We start from the raw sequence: 18,574 nt of genomic DNA on the forward strand, positions 1-18,574 counted from the left end.
TCACGTACAAAGTGACAAATGTACCAATGTTCATCTCCTTCCTTCTCTTTCTCAATTTTCCGCTTTACTAATCATTATTCATCCTCTTTCCCCTCATCTTGTCGACGTTTTCGATTCCGATCACGCGGCGTTCTATAAAGTGTATGGGGGTGTATTTCGGTGAGGGCATCCAAGTTCCCCGGGGGGGGGGGGGGGGGGAGGTGATTGATATGGGCTGGTGAATTTGATTCGGTGGTGGGTAGAGAGAGCTCCGACTGGCGATTCAGATCGCGCAAACCTACGATCGATCACCCTTGAACTTTGGTTTTCCCCCGGTGAAGGAAAGATGATGATGGAAAAGGTAGGAAAGATGAGCAGTGATAGTGATTAACAACAAGTCGAGAGGAAGAAGAAGAGAAGAGATGTGGATAGATATATCGATTTAGTAGAGAAAGAAAATATTGGGGCGACGTACTGAGATACTTCTCTATCCACGATTGCTCATTCAAACCCCCGTCTTCCTACTTCACCAAGGACCTCAAAAGAGTTTGAAGCCGACCTGATAACCAGGACCATAGAAAACTGACATGCCCACCATTCCTCCCCCTCGTGATATGCGTCATACACAACCAGGATTGGAAAAAAAAAGAGAGCTGTGGAATCCATTCCTTTCTCGTGATGTACGTCGCACACAACCGGGACGTACAGGTAAAAGGGAAGTCGAGCGGGCGGGAACGCAAAGTGGGTGATAGGAGACGCTTTCTCGGGAGGAGAGGAGGGGGAATAGAAGCGAAGATTGAAAAAACGGGTTGGGTCGGTACGGTAAAGAGCTGAAACGGGTGGGTAACGATTGAATATGTTAGGTTAGAGAAAGGGTGAGGGTGATGGAGAACGTCTCGGTCCATGTCTGTCGATCAATGGCGTTCTTGAGGTGTCCACGAGGACGAGAAGGACGGTTTGAAGGGTGACAGCTGGGATATCGGAAGGGGTGAATGATGATGATCAAACGTCGGTGTGCAAGGTGGAGGTGGTGACGCCGAGGTCAACGCTGATCTCTGTGAGGGCCATGTTGTATGAGGATATTGGAGACTCTGAGGGACGTTGAGCAGGGTGTTCTATCGAACAAGGTGATGATGAGTTATGAGTGAACTTTCTCTTTCCTCTACGTCCTTTGCCGTCCTCCAAGGTACCAGCAAGAACTACACGGATACAGTCCTGGTGACGGATCTGTACCGAGCAAGGATCTGTAGTAGTGAGTGTAAGTAGCCAAACAAATAACATCCCATACCTTTTGTACAATCAACCCAATCATCCTCTCTACTCTAGACCTCCTGCGGTGCCGATAACCTATAAACGTCATTATGCTCAAAAGCGTCTTTGATCTCATCCACTTGAGCTCGTAACATGCAATCACCCCACTCGTCACCAGGAGGTACCAAGCGGGAAGATCCCCAATCGATCAACTTGATCCGATAGGGGTGTCGACCAAGACGACGGGGAGGCCCCGGATGAGTCAGAAGAATGGGGTCGACGACTTTTATCCAGTTACGCGGATGGGCGTCTCCATGTAGGATTCGACGTCGGGAGAGAGAAATGTAGTGGGAGATGATTTCCTTCCTGTTGGTTTTAAATCAGCCTCGTGTCCGTGTCCCAATCTCCATTGGTCAGGTGAAGATGGACAGAGGGTGAGAGCGCACGGGAGCGCGGCCGCCCGCGGGGAGGTGTCAAGGGAAGCACGGAGAGCTCCAACTCACTTTTCCTCTTCGCAAAGTTCATCTATCATCTAATCTGGTCGAACAAATTTGGCCACCCCCGTCCTCCATGATGACCGCCAAACACTGTGAACCCTTTCCCACCGATCTATCACCTCGTCCGTCCGTGTGACGACCACCGCCTGTAGCTCCGACCTCAACCCCAGCCCGGGAAAACCGTCGATAAAAACCCCTTGCTTGACAGATGAAATCCAACTCTGGGAATTCCCGTACGGTCTCGAGAAGAGCCATTTCCGTACGCCACGCTTGCATGCCCTCTTGTATGAACCACGGAGGCTGACTCTCCGTTTTAAACATCTTGATGATCTGCTTTTCGGTCCGAGATTCACTGGATCACTGGTTTTGGTGCTGACGTGTGTGAACGGCTCTGAGAGACTTTCAATCGTATATGCCGTCCAGATCCTCCCTTCACCACGTCGGACGCCAAGCTCAAGTCGAGGCAATAGTCTCAGCTGCTCCAACGAGATGGTAGTATCGTCCGGCTTGGAATGGGAGCTGGATTAGACTGGGTCATGTCAGTCAGCAGCTTTGGAGCTTTACAACGAGTCATCCCCAAAAAGTATAAAGTAAAAAGCCATCTCATACTGATCAAATTTAAGAAATCAGGTGGTATCCTAGCTTTACCAGGACAACAACAACCTGTAGATTAAGTCATCCACCCCACAACAGAATACATCAAAGGTATACATGATGTACACACTCCCCAAAGATTTGTTGGATCAAGTTGAACCCGAAGAAGAACAAGAGGTTGACGTTGCCGAGAAATGGATATTCGATTTCGTGCAATCGACAAGGTTGATACCTTTTCAAACTTGGGCGAAAAGTTTCATACGAGATTATGGAAATGAAAGAGTACCTCGGATGAGAGGAGAAGAGGACGAGAGGGAATCATGATGAATTCATAAACCTGTTCAAATCAAACGAATCATTCTCCGAGTAGGTCATAAAGATGGGATATCAACCATTTCTCCTCCATCCTCTTCCGTCACTAATGAACACGATCATGATGTCACCCCTTCGACAAGATGGTCAGATACGTGTACAGAAGCTTCGACTTGGTTTTCCTCCCATCCCCCTTTCCCCCCTCCCCCCTCACCCCACATTCCTCTGACTTGGATCAACGCGGCAAGAGGCAAGAAAACCATCAACGTCGCTTGTTAGAACCCTCTGACCAGAGTATCACGATGAGAATAACCCCATGCATGTCGCGGACAGCTTGGCAGCATCCACGTCAACCGGGCGACAACTTTGTCCGAAAGTACAAATACATTTTCGATCGCGAGTGTCCAAAGTGGTCAGTCAACATTCGGTTACAAACCATCATCATCATCGTTATCTCCCAAAGCTCGCAATACGAGACGAGGACGGGTCAAGATGGACCAGACGAGTGAACTGGGAGGTTTAGATCATCTACCCTACGAGATCATGATGATACGAGCAACATCGGCACACCACATTCCACCGTCGTAGATCATGAAGATTCAAACTCAACCCAACGAGACTTTCCCCCCCGAGTCCACCGTCTCCGTGTCGACACTGATCAATCACTCGGACGATGCGAATCTCCCAGGCGGAAATCTAGCGACAAAGACAAATCTCTTCGCGATTCGGAATCACCCAGACGGAGAACGAGATCCGACTCGATCCCATCGACCATAACACCCGGACCAACGTTGGATGTCGTTCAAGCGTCGGAACACCACTCGTACGAAGGAGAACCCCACTCATCCGTCCCCGTCCCGTCCCCTCACGCGGGACCTTCGACCGTCACTGAAATCGTGCCAGATCCCCAGCCCAAGCCTGAGGCTTTGCCTTTCCTGTTCGCACCTGGCACGGCGCGTTTCGTCCGATCATACCTTCTTTTCCATGGTGACTGCAATGTCATTCACACCGTATGTCTGTCTACCTTTCATCTTGTCACGCACCTTCCCCCCCCCGTCTTTCTCAGGTCTTGTAATCATTCTTTCTCCTGTTTGAGAGAATCACAAAAAGATAGACAGAGGGAAGAAGTAAGATTGACATACGACAGTCGGCAATAACTTCCCTCACCAGCTGTTCTGATTCGGATGAATGGCAAGAAATGGTCATCACATCTCCCCCTCCCATTTTCATTTCCTCTTCATCTTTAGCCTCCGCTCTCGATCCCCCCAAAGACGAAAGCGCCAAACCCAGAACCAGAACCAGACCTCAAGCTAGATTTTTGGCCATCACTTCCGTTTCATGCTCTGATTCCTTATCCTCGACTCCTCCTCGACCGATCTCAAGCTCAGGACTGGACACAGGTCAGAGAATAAGGGTCGTTCTTGCTTTCCTTTACCGCATAGGAGATACATGTATCGTTCCGGAGAGAGGATTCTCAGGAGTGTTGTTCTCTCGTTTACAACCCTTTGAACTCGACCCCCTTTCAACGTCCACTCGGTCGGTCGATGATGGCATGGAAAAAGACGAAAGAGAGGATATGGAAGGAAGAGATCCGAGTTGGGGCAGATCTTTCTGGGTGAGTCAAAAGAAGAAAAGAAAAAGAAAACCTTCTCTCTTCATCCACTCCCAACCTATCACTACGTCGGGTTGAACATATGAGTCAAACTGTCGTTCCACCTCTCACCTCGTTCGCTTTTGTACCCTTCCTCTCGTTGTCTCTTGGAACCCCTCTTCTCCCCTACCTTCGCTTTTGTCCCCTTCCTCTCCTTCTAACTTGGAACCCCTGCCTTCCCCTACCGGCTGGAAGGACGTATGTTTTTCCATGCCGACCACGGGAAGGGCAACTGTGATGTCCAAAGACATCCTCTCGCCCTTCTTCAAAGACGGGAACGAGTTATAACACAATCGGGTAGAGTTGAGCGTGAGGGGGAGAGATACATACATGGAGGACGCTTTTTCGGTAGGGGTTGAATAGTGAATTCAGAATGGAAGACGGATCCGCTGACACATATCAGTCTAGCTCACACACCGAAATGACGTGCTGCTAGTCGCCAAACCATTGGACGGAGAGGCCGGACGGTGGGTGATCATGGTGTTGGATAGACAAGAAGATTATTGCGCGTATGTCGTCGTTCCTACCGTCGCTCAGAAGTCTTTGACCGATGATGGAGAAAAGATTTCAATTGGTCAAGAGCGAGAAAGTTTCGATCCCATCGAGGTCAGTTCTTGTTCATTTGTGAATCAAAAGTGAGAAATAAAAACGAATGGAAAGCTGATGTGTGTGTGATAGGAAACGATACTCGGAATGTGTCTCGCGTTGAGAGGTGAACATGAAAGTAAACCACGTACGGCTGGAGTGAGGTTACGTAGTTTGGAAGTTGTTTTATCCGTGAGTTGGATTCATAAACCAAACCTTTCATTTCTCTCGTCGGACATGATTCGAATTGGGGAGAAGGGGGAAACAAAAGGAAGAGTTCATTCCTTCCTTGTTCCTCGTTCCTTTTCCCTGTTCCCTTACTTACCCTCACCGATACGGAGAGGAGATGGAGGATGGAGGAAAGGAAAAATATGATGGAGCCAAGCTGCCTTAGTTTTAATCCTTTTTCTTCCCTCCTGGTCATCTCATCCCATCTTCTGCCCAAGTGACGAAAAAACCCCTACTGACCAAAAAAGTCTCAATATCATCCTTGTGATCCGTGTGAATCCGTCTGTCTAGCTCTCGATGTCATCCGTCTCTACGCGACTTTGAGAGCCACGAAAAGGTCGACTCGTCTACCCGTCAAAATTCCCACAAGTCAAGATCACGTTCGATCCATCGTTCAAGAAGAAGATGAAGAAGAAGAAGGGAAGGAAATCATCAAGATGGTAGAGATACATTTGGACGAATTGATCCAAGAGTTGAAAACGGAAAAAGAAACGGAAAAAGAGAAAGAAGATTCGAAAGCAAACGTTTTGAAAAGGGTCATTTGGTTATCTACACCTTATAGTCATATTTGTTGTTTTTTTTTTTTTTTTTTGGGTTTTAGGGTTCGAATGTACAAGTATCTTGAAGATGATGAAATGCCCACATATCTACTATAGCGAGTCCACGGGTCCCACGGAGTTACCTCGACAGGCCGGAGACGGACGGGCCTGTCAATTTGACAGGTTGGCAACACTACTCGTCTTCACGACTTTCTCGGCAATTCCACCTTGTCGGACATGATATCATGTACCTTTATGAATGATATCTATCTGTATAACATGCCAACTACATACAAAAATGACAAGCAAACTTGACATGCAGTTTGAGGGTCCAGGACTGCATTTACGAGTAGGATTGTGAGCCCGTAGAGTTGGTTTTACTCTCTGTGCGCTGCCTTTTCTTCCGAGCTTCCTCCTCTTTCCTGCCTCTTCCTGACCTCCAATTCCTCTGCATGTTCTTCTTGATAGATGGGATCCAGAAACACTCCTTCTGTGTATCTCTGCTTCTTCCTACTGTCTCTTGTTGCTTTATCCAAGGCCTGAGCCGCATAAACATCCGCTACTTCCCCCTTCAACATTGCATTCTCAGCTAACAATTGTTCACATTTCTTTTTGACTTTCATACTTGCTTTTTCTCAATTGATTTTACCTTGGCGGATACCACGATTATTGGCTCGGAGGATATGAACAGTGTGTGGGGTCAGGGGATCCTCACCTAAGGTCTCTGGGGGGTGGTGTCCTCAGAATCTCCTCCTGCTGCGCTCCCATCACCTTAAAATCCAATGGCCATAGTCCCAGCCTTTCTCCATGCTCCCCGCATCTGTCTAGATGTCGCCGTTTCCCTCCAAGCCTGCTGATGCCATGCCCAGAACATCCCCTTTGCGGCAGAAGAGTCCGCTGCACCGAATTGATATGTCTTCAATCGATCAAAGTAACGAGCTTTCAAGATACTGAAAAAATCAACATCTAGGGGCTGAAATCAATTTGTCATGTTGGCTGGGAAGATGATACAGACAATATTACGAGTCCAACAAGCTTCAAGGAAGTCAGTCCACTTTGGTACGAGCTTCCACCACCATCAAGGAACAGAAGATGTTGGCGACCTTGAGCGAGATCCCTGGTGTAAGGGTCAAAAACATCTTCCAACCACTTGATCATTATATGACTGTTGGTCCAACCAGAGTCAGAAGTCACTGCTAGCTGTCAGACATCCTTCTCACTAACTGTGGTCCAGTTTTCTGGGAGACAAGCGCCTTTATAAATGATGACAGGAGGGACAGGAGCGGTATCAATGCCGATGCAAGCTTTGGATGTGATGTGCTTGCTTGATGGAGGAATTGCTTCACCGTTCTTCTAGGATGATCTCGAGGTCCGATGTGGCGCACCTTTCTTTCATAAGAGAGACTGAATGGGGCTTTGTCCATATTGAATATACATGAGGGTGGGTATAAACCAGTATCATAAACTTCTTTGACCTGTCACTTGTCAGCTGGGGTCAAACGGAGGAGCAGATACATACTAGTTGGTAAAACTTTTGTCTGGTTCCTGGTATGTCTGCTTTGAGGCGTCCCAACTCTTGATATGTATAGAAACAAGAGGTCAAGACATCTTTATGTCGATCTACAAAATGTCCAATCCAATTTATCCCTACTGTATCTTCACATATAGCTTCCGCAAGCTCCTTGACATGTCAGGGTGTAATGAGAGTACCTCTGGTAGCATAGTCATTGATTTTAAGCACCAACTGCTTCTCCTGCTCGACTGTCAGGCGGTGAGGCGCATTGATGGGATGAGGGAGGTGGATGTTACGATGTCGATCATGAGAGTTGTTCTTGGCACTTTGAATCCGTGTGCTACGCTTTGGTAGCTCTCAGAGGGGTGCTTGTTCTTGTACCGGACTGCCAGAGTCATAGGATCTTCCATTGTAGACTAAATCAAAGAATAGCATGCAAAATGTATAGAAGAGCTATGAAAAGTTTTGTCCGAAAAAGTGCAACTGCCGAGAAACACGTGACGACGAGTAGTCTACTCGGGTTCACGTCAATTTCGACCGCACGGGAATTTCGACCGGATGATCATGCATGACTATGTAATGAGTTCTCATGGGTCAGTAAGCACAATGAGCCTCTCAACATCTAAGAGGACGACGAGAAGGGCCCGCAGATGCTTCTCCTGCCAGATTTGGGCTGCCCGTCAAGATCTCAGCTGCAACCGGTGGAGTACCCTTCCCCTTCCCCTTCTCCTTCTCCTTCCCCTTCCCCTTTCGCTTTTCAATCTGTTTTTGTTGCAACTTTACTCGCTTAGCTTCCTGATCTCTTGCTAGCTCTTCCCTGTACGTTTCTGTATCCTCTGGATCAAACGCTTTCCCAAATGGATACCTTGCCCGCTTCCGACTCCCCCTGACAATCCTCTCTAGGGCTGCCGTCTCCTGCAATCGATTGATATCCTGATCCTTCAACTTCTCTCGTGTCAATGCCCCTTCCAAGCCAGCAGCTTTCTTCTCTTCCACCTTAGCCCGCGCATATCGACCTTGCCCGACCCCTCTCTCATTTGCTTTGTAAGTTTCAAGATCTATTGGTACAGGAGGGTCAATCTGGACAGACGGAGGTGGACTAAGGACTCGAGACGCACCCATCACTCGCTGATCCAATGGCCACAAACCCGAGTCTCTCCATGCACTCCGTAATTGCCTGATCTGAGCCGTCTCTCTCCATGCCTCCTGATGCCAACGGTAAAAGACTCCCTTAGAGATACTGGGGGAAGTGTTTCCAAGGAGGTATTTGTGGAGATGTCGTTTGTACGCGTTTTTGAGTGGTCCAAAGAAGTTAACATCGAGACGCTGAAATTCGCTTGACATATTGGCAGGAAGAATGATAGGAACAATGTTGCGAGACCAACAGGATTCAAGGAAGTCGAGTTGTACATGAGCATCAAAGCCATCGAGGAATAGCAGGCGCCTATCTTTTCCATTACGGGCGATTGCTTTTGTTGCAGGATCAAATATGTCCTCTAGCCACATCTTTGTAATATAGCTGTTGGAGTATCCAGAAAAGGTGGTGATAGCTCGCTGAGGAATAGGGGGATTTTGTTCCGCTGTCCACCCCTCAAGGACCGACTCCCCTTTATAGATGACAAGGGGAGGAATTGGTGCTGATTCTGTGCCGATACAGGCGACAACTGTGATATGCTCGCTATTTGTTGGGAGGGTTTGGGCTTTACGATGAGTGGAGCGAGGGGCTACAGTGCGTGTACGGTGTTGGAGAGCAATATTGAAGCCAACTTCATCCATGTTGTAGATGTTATGAGGGAAATAGATGTGAGAAGTGTAGATATGCTTGACCTATCTGTCAGATCCAACTCTCAACATTGCCAGCGGTGCTTACTAGTTTGTACCAAGCTTGTCGAGTCTCTGGGGTATCTGCTTGATGGCGTGCAAGCTCACGGAAGTCATGAAAACGAGAATGTATACGGTCGGAATGTCGTTTGATGAATGTGGAGACCCAATTGATACCCAATTTCTCTCCATGAACCGCCTCTGCCATTTCCCTCACCGCTTTTGGAGCTACTAGGGTCCCCCGCTGAGCATACATGTTGATATTCTCGAGGATTGCTTCTTCCTGTGCTGGAAATAGAGCGTGATGAGCAGCAGAGACATGGTCAGAGTGTGTCCCGTTATATCGGTCGTGGAGGGTTGTTTTTGGTACTTTGAACTGGTCTGAGATGTGTTTGAAGCTCTCCTCAGGATGTTCACGCTTGTACAGAACAGCTGCAGCGAGCGGGTCACTCATTCCTGAAGAAATATGGAATGCAGATATCAAGTACAAGATCTATGATGTTCGAAACTGACATTTGTCCGAAAGTCACGTGAACCCGAGTAATGTAATAACAGATTAACCCTCGAGACAAACCACGTGGAAACAAACCACGTTGTGTGTAGGTTGTGTGTAGCGAGACGATAAACTGAGAAGAGAGGGTTCACGGATCCTCAAGCTAGAAGTGTGACAGATAGCAAGTCCACGGGTTCACAGAGTTACCTCGAGGGGTAGGAGACGGGCCTGTCAATTTGACAGGTTGGCAACACTAGTCTACTATAAATAACAGATGATGTCAAGACAACTTAGGGGGATAAACCACATGGCTAGCGGCAACGCCCGCAGAGCGGAAGCGAGACGATAAAGAGAGAAGGAGACCGACCATACAGGCCCATGAGCGTTAGAAGTGTCTGTGTGAGATAGGCAGATAGATAGATAGAGACTCCACGGGTTCACGGGTTCACGGAGTTAGCTCGAGAGCCAAGAGACGCGTCCTGTCAATTTGACAGGTTGGCAACACTAGTCTTTGAATAACCGGTTTCTCAAGACTTAAGGCTTTAAGTTCATGTAGTTGACAGGTGACGGAAATGAGTAAAAGTAAGTCCATGGTGTTTTTTTTTTTTTTCTTTTTCTTTTTGGTCGATTTTTACTCTGAATCTCTTTCTTCACACGCTTCCCCTCATAGAGCTTCTTAATTTTTTTCTTTTCTCTTTTCTAAATGTCCCCCCTCTGGGAATAGTCAAAGAGGATTCTCAAATCCTATTTCGATCTCTTCTCTTCTCGTCTCTTGTCAAAAAGTGTTGGGACGAACGAACGAACATTGTGAAAGTCACATACCGCGGTACATTTCCGAATCTGTACCTTCTTTGTATTTCTTTCCCGGCTTCCAATTGCTTTTCTTTGGAGAAAGAAAGTGTCATGAACCCAGAGTGGCTCTGCCACACTGCCACAGTTGAACACATGCAAGATGCATGATGTGGGTTTTGCTATCACTCAGGCACCACCTCCACATGCCTCCACCTTCCCAAAGTAGTAATTGCAGTGCATGCTTAATCAGCATTGCAAATCACCACATGCCTCCACATGCCTCCACCTTCCTGAAGTAGTAATTGTAGTGCATGCTTAATCAGCATTGCAAATCACCATAGCAGTATTGCCAATCCCCAATCAAGGATTGCAAATAAGGACTCAAGGATTGCCAATAGGACTTAGGGATTGCAAATACTAGTTTATCAGTCTAGTCAGATTGCAAATTATAGTTTAGCAGTTTAGTCATTTTGAAGGGTATAAAAGGAGCACATCTCCCCCCTCTTTCTTCAGCAATGTATCTTCATCTTGAAGTTGAACTTCATCTTTGAAAGTCACCTAGTTGGTTCTAACCCAACACCTCAGTACCCTCAGTACCTAAGGCAGTCATCAAGCTCTACGAGCCAGAGACTAAAACCCTTCAGTACCCAAGGCAGTACTTTGCAACCGCAGTCTACCCGCAGGCGTGACATTCACCGTCTTTTGACATTCTGACGTACGGGAGGTCATCTTTCTCAGCCGTATCGACTTCCAAGGAGCTTTGATCCGAGTTCCCAATGTCACCGACCGCTCAACCCCTATCAGATTAGTCGAGGTACCCCGAACTCCTGATTGATCCCATGTTTGTTGGTTGTCATTTCAGGAAAGTCGCCTTCTCACTTCCCTTCCTTGACGGTAGGCGTTGTCAAGCCTGTCGAACAACTATCTTCTAACAGACCGACGGTCGACGAACCTCGGCTAACTTGACGCCTCTAAGTCGATGTCTCACCCAACCAGGAGGGCGCAGACGTCAAAAGGAGTGTAACTACGGCGTACTTCGGCGTAGTTACTCTAACTGGGGTTTTGTTCTACTGATGGCGATGTATCTCGATTGTATATAGCTATCTCTATCTGTCTTTCACTACTGACAACAATCAAGGATCGCTGAAGAAGTTCAGCGATCTGTAAACTATCTATACTTCCCCTCTCTTCTCATAGAACGTCCCTCAACCCCTGTACAGCCTCACGCTCAGTCCTCTTCGTTCAACTTCGCCGTACCTCGCCATATCCCCGATATCCTACTCCGACTAACGTCGCCTAACTTCCCCTACTGCACTCTCCCTCGGTTTCCTTCCCCTAACTTCGCCGTAGTTCTCCGTTAGGCGGGGTTGTTGTGACTAATAATCCCTAGGTTCTCGTAACTTCGTCGTAGTTGGTCTCAGTGGTTCGGGGTGGTGGTGGATAGTGGTTCGGTGATGGTGAAAGGAGGGCCGGTGATGGTAGTTGTCAGGGATGTCACGACATGGTTCGTGACAGACGTTCAGGGAAGTACTTCTCCTCTTCTCATCTGAGACGGAGAGACTTATCTACTCTATCTCCATGTCTCATATTACCGTACCGGCTAATCTCATACCCCACTGACCAAGCTCACGTCTAATGAGGTTATCTTACGGAGATGTACAGTATAGTAATGCATTAGGAGGGAAAGAGCACTACTACGATAACGTACTTAAGGCTGAATAGTGGGCCATTCAGCACACAAAGATCCAACACAAGAGACAAGGGGAGGGAGGGAGATGGAGTAGTTACTGGGGTGGAGGACTTCATGAGGAGGATAACAAACCAGTAAGATCATCCACCCAGCTTGTAATCAATCCCAAAGACACCTCTCTCATGAAATTGTCGTATGCGGTGGGGCCAACAGCGGCGCGAACAGAAGAGAGTGTGGATTCAGTACAGGTCTCAAGTAGACGAAGGGGTAGAAGGTACGAAGAGGACGAGCGCCTTGTTTCCGACATTTTTTCAGTAGCTTTAGCTCCAAGAGAGTTCTTCGAGATATGAAGGATCTCTTCGATAGTTGGTGCTAATGATGAATGGAAATATCTCCAGAATGACAGAATTTTAAATTATGGTACACTAAAACTTTAATTTTTTTCAATTTAGACACGTACATTTTTATATGCCGTTATGAATAAGAAATAATAATATTATTTTAACTATTATATGGATGTCCAATAGCTTCAATATTCATAGAAATTTATAATGCTATCCAACCGGCCTTTGGTCATGAGTCAATTATTGATAGATTTCACAATCTAAAGGGGCCGTGAAAATCAAGAATGTTCTACTGGCAACTAATAAAAAAACCGGAACGCACATTTTTCCGTCTTTCATGACAACTACACATGCATAGCTCTAGCCATTTTCACAATCGAGTCTGCAGTGCCGTTGACTTTCTCAAGCTCCAGTCGCCTAGTCTCCATTCCCTCTATGAGATTGTTGACCCGGCTCATAGGAGTAGCGTCCCATATGTCACAAATAGTGTCACACCTCTCGTCTATCTTCTACCTCAGTGACCGACGGTCGACGAACCTCGGCTAACTTCGTACTTCGGGGTTTGATGTCTCACCCAAACAGGAGGGCGCAGACTTCGATCTGATGGTAACTTCGACGAAGTACGTCGAAGTTACTCTGGTTTGGGTTTCACTGACAGCGATGTATCTTAATGTGTGTGGCTATTTCTATCTATCTTTCACTACTGACAACACTCAAGGATCGCTGAAGAACTTCAGCGATCTTCCCAGCTAATAGTATCCACTCCTCCTAGATGATCATCCAACCCCTCCGCGCTTCAACGCACTTCGGCCAACTTCACCGACTCACCAAGCACCCATCTCTCTAGCCTCACCTAACTTCGCCGTACCTGATCCGTTCGTCTCTAACCAACCTAACTTCGCCTAACTTCTCCGTACTTCTGATTCCTCCATTCCTACCCACCCTAACCTCGCCTAACTTCCCCGTGGTAGGTCTCAGATGTCCTAGGATGCGTGTAAACCAAAGTAGGTGGAGATATGATGGGGGTCTGATGGTCAAAGCAGGGTCGTTGTTGCTGGGATTCAGGGGTATCACGACGTGGTTCATGACAGATAGCTTCAAACAACTGATGTGCTGGTTGGCTGTAAACCCTCCCAATTCAATGAACAACTCACCTCATTTGCATTTGTAGGCCTTCTCTCTAACTTAGCTAATCCAAGCTTTACATCTTTCCACAAATGTTCAATGGGTTTGAGATCCGGAGAGTAAGGGGGGTGGGGAAGACATTTTATTGATAACTCAGCTTCAACTTTGAGTGTACGAGAATTCCGGTGAGCAGGATGACCATCAACCATTAGGAGAACCTCCTTATGTCCTTCTTTCTCTAAATTCTTGCACATAAGTGTGGATAAGAGGTTGAAGAATGTGCTGAATGTACTTATTGGTATTGAGTCAAACTGAACGTACAAGACGACGATACATCGTTCAGTCTTGCCGTGCATGCGCTAAGAGCAACAAATCTACTTATCTCATATTTTGAGGCGCAAAATACAGGCAATTGGGAAACTTGGAGAAACAGTATGGATAAGTACAAAGTTATGGTAAGTTCATCTTGAGCCAAAAATGCACATTTTCATGAGACGCTTAGTGTATACCCATAAGATTGATGGAGAAAGAGGCCTTGCCTACAATGCTCACTTCGTTGCAAAAAGCTACAATTAAGTTGAAGGATTGGACTACAACAAGGTCTTTGCTGCCGTTGTGCACAAAGACTCAATTCAAGTGTTCTTCAGCAGTCGTGAATCCCTTTGACATTGAATGCGACCAAGTTGATATCAAGGCAGCGTTTTCAAATGGAAAATTGGAGGGAACAATCTACATGCAAACTCCAGAAGGTTTCAACATCCCAGCAAACAAAGTACTTTGGTTTTGCAAGTCGCTTTATGATTGATCCTACCAGAGAAATGCTGGATTTTGTAAGCAGGTTTGCGCAAAATCACCTTTACTACCTGATAAGTGTAGTTTTTCTCTTTACCCACCCCCACATGGTCAGTTCACCTCCAATCCACCAGGCGCTTGTGTTTTCAGAACCGCCCACATGCGCTCTATCTATGTCACAAAAGAGATTTGAGATTTGATTGATCCTAGTAAAGGAAAGTTGGATTGTGTGAGCAGTTGTGTGCAAAATCACCTTTACCACCTATTGCGTGTATTTTTCACTTTTCCCAACCCCACGGGATCAGTTCCCCTCTGATCCACCAGGCCCTCGTGTTGTCAGGACCGCCCACATGCGCCCTACCTATATCACAAAACAGATTTGAGATTCAATTGATCCTAGTAGAGGAAAGTTGGATTGTGGGAGCAGTTGTGTGCAAAATCACTTGCGCAATTGCATTTTGACGTCTAGGATCACGTCCAAGATTTTGTAAAAACGCTTGATTCTGTGTGTTTCTTTGCTGCTTGAGTTGCTCAAAGAGAGTTTGTATGCGTCCCAATGGGTGAGCTTCATTTCGGTCGATTTCGTCTAGGGGGTCTTGTACAATTTCATTTCTCATCTTTTCAACTCCATTTGAGATTGTTGTGAGTTTTGAAATTGCTTTTTGATTATCTAAGTCCCTGCAAGACGGATCTGACTAATTTTTGCGGTGAATATCTGCGCCACTACCAATAATATGTGGTGTAAGTTCTAGATCAGAAACTACAGGAACTTTGGAGAAATCGGATTTTGTAGCGAAAATGACATCTCTTGTGATCCAAATTCTGCATCCAAGATTTTGTAAAAACGCTTGATTCTGTGCGTTTCTTTGCTCCTCGAGTTGCTCAAAGAGAGTTTGTATGCGCCTCAATGGGTGAGCTTCATTTTGGTCGATTTCGTCTTGTGGGTCTTGCGCAATTTCATTTCCAATCTTTTCAACTCCAATTGAGACAAGTGTTGTGCAAAGTTACAGTTCCTGCTCATTTACCCGGCAAACGACTCGGTCTTGTGCTGTCAAGATCGCCCTCATGCGCTTTGACGATATTAAAAAGCATATTTGACATTAGATGGATACTCCAGGAGTAAAATCGAATCTAGTGAGGAGTGTTGCGCAAAGTTACGGACTCTGCCTATGTTTGTGACATGCAAACTATCCTGTCCATTTCTAAACCTCCATGACCTTTGGATAACATTGAGGATGCACTGCCTAATAGACTACACACTCTTGACAAGTTTGGAAACAAGATGACTTCTTCCCATACTTTGTACTCTGACATTTACTTTTTCACCAACATTCCCATTCACTCATGTTCTGGGCTTCACAGTATGAGTCTGGCAGATTATTTGCTGCAAGCGTGTCTGCATAGAGACTGGACAAGGTATCATCATCATGCAGGTTTGGTTCTATTAAAGAAGTAGAATTGGCGTCTGAAGAAGACAAATGAGATGCAGATTGTGTTGTTTGTCCATGTTGATCAAATTGGCTGTCTTGCCAACCAGCATTTTGGTGTCTAGAATAGCGCTGAAGGTTTTGTAATAACTGTCCATTGTGAGTGAGTCTTTTGTTGCTTGCTCAAGTAGAATTTGTATGCGCCCCAGTGGTTGTGCATTGGTTTGGCCAATTTTATCAATTGGTTCGGGCACAGTATCACTTTTCTCTTTTTGGTCTCCAATTGTTGTTTTGTAAAATTTGGATTTTCGTTTCAATTTGCAGGATGACCGTTGGTATTGGTAAGTTGATATGTGGATCGGATGTTATTGCTATTGTCCGCATTGTGATCCACAAGTTGGAGATTGGGAGCTGTAGGACTTTTGGAGAAATCCAACTTTGAAGCGAAAATGCCATCTCTTGTGATGCAAGTTTTGTCACTTTGAGTGTGTCCAAAAATGCGAGAGTTGTTTGTTCACCTCTTGGTAACCGAGTAGAAGGAGTATTCAGTGAGACATTGCGGAATCATCATAAATCTTGATATCGACTAGTTCGATGTAATCTCGGCCGGTATGAAGATCCTAATGATGATTGTAGTGCTGGAGGGACCTCTAAGGGTGACAGGAGCACTGTTGATACGGCGGAGGACGCTGAGAAAGGGTACTCAAGCTCATAACCTACCAAATGTAGAAGGTAGAATGAAGAGTACAATATGTACAGAGTTTAGATATGTGACAAAAAGATATGCGGAAATGGCAACAGGGCACCAATGTGAGAGTTACCAGTTCTACCATTGCTGACAGTAGCAACCTTACTATTGATCATAAATTGCTATTGTCTTTCGTTCTGAGTTCCGCAATGTGGGCGCTAATAGCAGCAGAATGCAGAGCATGGTAGTGCGTCTCTCAGCTGAGTGTCTGTCCAAAGTGTGGTTTTGCGAAATAGGCGGTGGGATACTTTCAACTTGATTGTGAGTTGGTACTCTTTGTGGTTCCAAAACCAAATTTGAGTCCTTTTGTGCTGCAAAGTTACAAGTTGCAAGTATTTCCCGCTTGTTTCAGCCTCTGTCGCTCATTTTTGCTGCAGGTTACCAGGTCTGGGTGTTTTCGAGCTCGCCCCCATGCGCTCTAGCTACATCGAAAATCAGATTAGAGATTGCTTCAATAGCAGCAGAGTAAATACACCCTTTGTGAACGGTTTTGCGCAAAATTACTATTACTGCCGATTGGAAGGATTTTTTGCTTGTTTCAACCCTTGTCGCTCAATTTTGCTCCAGGTAATTACATTTTGGTGTTTTCGAGCTCGCCCCCATGCGCTCCAGCTACCGGAAAAATCAGATTGGAGATTGCTTCAATAGTAGCAGAGTAAACACACGCTTTGTGAACGGTTCTGCGCAAAATTACCATTACTGCCAGTCAAAAGCATTTTTCGCTTGTTTCAACCCTTGTTGCTCATTTTTGCCTCAGGTAATTAGGTTTTGGTGTTTTTGAGCTTGCCCCCATGCGCTCTAGCTACATCAAGGGTCAGATTGGAAATCGGCTCATTTGTAGCTGAGTACTCGTTCCCACGGATGTCTCGAACGAACGAGCCTTTCGAACAGCCTCTGCTGTCAAGCAGGAAAGAGATACAGGCACCAACGTCTACCAGGCGTCAGAGCAGAGGAGTGTTCCAAAGGCTAGTTTGTTCGAACTGTCGGAATTAGAGCAATCGGTAACTGCCACATTGGAGCGCTTTCGCTATTTCCGCGTATTCCCTCGTTTCATTTCTCACCTCTGTCAATATTGTAGTTTCTCTTTATGCATTCTACTTTCTACATCTGACAGGTTATGAGCCTGAATCACTTCTTTAAGACGTTTTATCACTTCTTTAAGACGCTATCTAATCGCTCCCGACACCCCCTGCGGTCCCTCCAGCATTAGAATCAGTAGAACTATCAGTAGAATCATCAACTCAACTCAAAATTTCGCTTTTCGCTTCAAATCGCTTTTCTCACTCTCACTCTATCTCCTCCAATACTGCTCCGATTCTCGATATCTCTTCGGATCTGAATAGAGCGTCACTGTTTCCACCATTACCGAAAAGAGTAGACCGACAACATTCACGAATAGCGAGATAGATCGAAAGTGAAAATTTTCGACTGTAATATCCCTCCTTTACCAGCAAAATCGCTTTTTCAACACAACTCAGTCAATTCTGAACGAAATACATCGCTCTTTGGATCATAAGAAAGGGGACAGTGGGAGATTATCAGAACGGGAAAGAGATTGAAGTTTGCAAGAGCGGTTGGGACAGGAGATCAACTACAAAGTCGCAATTTTTGTGAGCAATAATAAGACATCTTCTACACTCACAAAGCAACCTTTTATCCTCTTTACCTCAATTCTACACCGATTTCATCGCTCTCAACATCTCCTGAATCACTTTACTGTGCGCTCTCTAGATCTACAACCAGATTTGATTTCGGTGGAACGGTTGTGTCGGAAATAGTGCAATCGGTAACTGCCACATTGGAGCGCTTCCGCTATTTCCGCGTATTCCCTCGTCTCTTTCACCTCTGTCAATATTGTACTTTTTCTCTTTATGCATTCTACTTTCTACATCTGACAGGTTATGAGCCTGAATCACTTCTTTAAGACACTATCTAATCGCTCCCGACACCCCCTGCGGTCCCTCCAGCATTAGAATCAGTAGAACTATCAGTAGAATCATCAACTCAACTCAAAATTTCGCTTCAAATCGCTTTTCTCACTCTCACTCTATCTCCTCCAATACTGCTCCGATTCTCGATATCTCTCCGGATCTGAACAGAGCGTCACTGTTTTCACCTTTACCGAAAAGAGTAGACCGATAACATTCACAAATAGCGAGATAGATCGAAAGTGAAAATTTTCGACTGTAATAT

At 46.0% G+C, this 18,574-nt stretch overlaps 6 protein-coding genes across 6 annotated transcripts; 3 read left to right on the forward strand and 3 right to left on the reverse strand.

Moving 5' to 3' along the window:
• Positions 1–1,301: 1,301 nt before the first annotated feature.
• TREMEDRAFT_66499 (uncharacterized protein) lies at positions 1,302–2,048 on the reverse strand (the record flags this gene model as incomplete). Its single annotated transcript, XM_007008545.1, has 3 exons — positions 1,302–1,596; positions 1,734–1,755; positions 1,790–2,048. 3 exons carry the CDS (start codon positions 2,046–2,048, stop codon positions 1,302–1,304), a joined length of 576 nt encoding a protein of 191 aa, XP_007008607.1.
• Positions 2,049–2,776: 728 nt separating this feature from the next.
• TREMEDRAFT_66500 (uncharacterized protein) lies at positions 2,777–5,997 on the forward strand (the record flags this gene model as incomplete). The annotated part of the gene is made up of 7 exons (XM_007008546.1): positions 2,777–3,045; positions 3,322–3,643; positions 3,781–4,248; positions 4,693–4,890; positions 4,963–5,061; positions 5,346–5,633; positions 5,959–5,997. The coding sequence occupies 7 exons, from the start codon at positions 2,777–2,779 to the stop codon at positions 5,995–5,997; spliced, it is 1,683 nt and encodes a 560-aa protein (XP_007008608.1).
• Positions 5,998–6,408: 411 nt separating this feature from the next.
• Positions 6,409–7,060, reverse strand: TREMEDRAFT_66501 (uncharacterized protein; the record flags this gene model as incomplete). The annotated part of the gene is made up of 4 exons (XM_007008547.1): positions 6,409–6,586; positions 6,652–6,832; positions 6,857–6,989; positions 7,022–7,060. 4 exons carry the CDS (start codon positions 7,058–7,060, stop codon positions 6,409–6,411), a joined length of 531 nt encoding a protein of 176 aa, XP_007008609.1.
• Positions 7,061–7,764: 704 nt separating this feature from the next.
• On the reverse strand, positions 7,765–9,178 carry TREMEDRAFT_36178 (uncharacterized protein; the record flags this gene model as incomplete). The annotated part of the gene is made up of 2 exons (XM_007008524.1): positions 7,765–8,976; positions 9,020–9,178. 2 exons carry the CDS (start codon positions 9,176–9,178, stop codon positions 7,765–7,767), a joined length of 1,371 nt encoding a protein of 456 aa, XP_007008586.1.
• A 4,670-nt stretch (positions 9,179–13,848) lies between these two features.
• Positions 13,849–14,219, forward strand: TREMEDRAFT_66503 (uncharacterized protein; the record flags this gene model as incomplete). Its single annotated transcript, XM_007008548.1, has 2 exons — positions 13,849–13,869; positions 13,917–14,219. The coding sequence occupies 2 exons, from the start codon at positions 13,849–13,851 to the stop codon at positions 14,217–14,219; spliced, it is 324 nt and encodes a 107-aa protein (XP_007008610.1).
• A 1,739-nt stretch (positions 14,220–15,958) lies between these two features.
• Positions 15,959–17,040, forward strand: TREMEDRAFT_66504 (uncharacterized protein; the record flags this gene model as incomplete). Its single annotated transcript, XM_007008549.1, has 5 exons — positions 15,959–15,974; positions 16,270–16,365; positions 16,415–16,568; positions 16,600–16,642; positions 16,843–17,040. 5 exons carry the CDS (start codon positions 15,959–15,961, stop codon positions 17,038–17,040), a joined length of 507 nt encoding a protein of 168 aa, XP_007008611.1.
• Positions 17,041–18,574: the final 1,534 nt, after the last annotated feature.

This window comes from Tremella mesenterica, assembly GCF_000271645.1.
Source record: "Tremella mesenterica DSM 1558 unplaced genomic scaffold TREMEscaffold_24, whole genome shotgun sequence".
In the NCBI taxonomy this organism is placed as follows: Eukaryota; Fungi; Basidiomycota; class Tremellomycetes; order Tremellales; family Tremellaceae; genus Tremella; species Tremella mesenterica.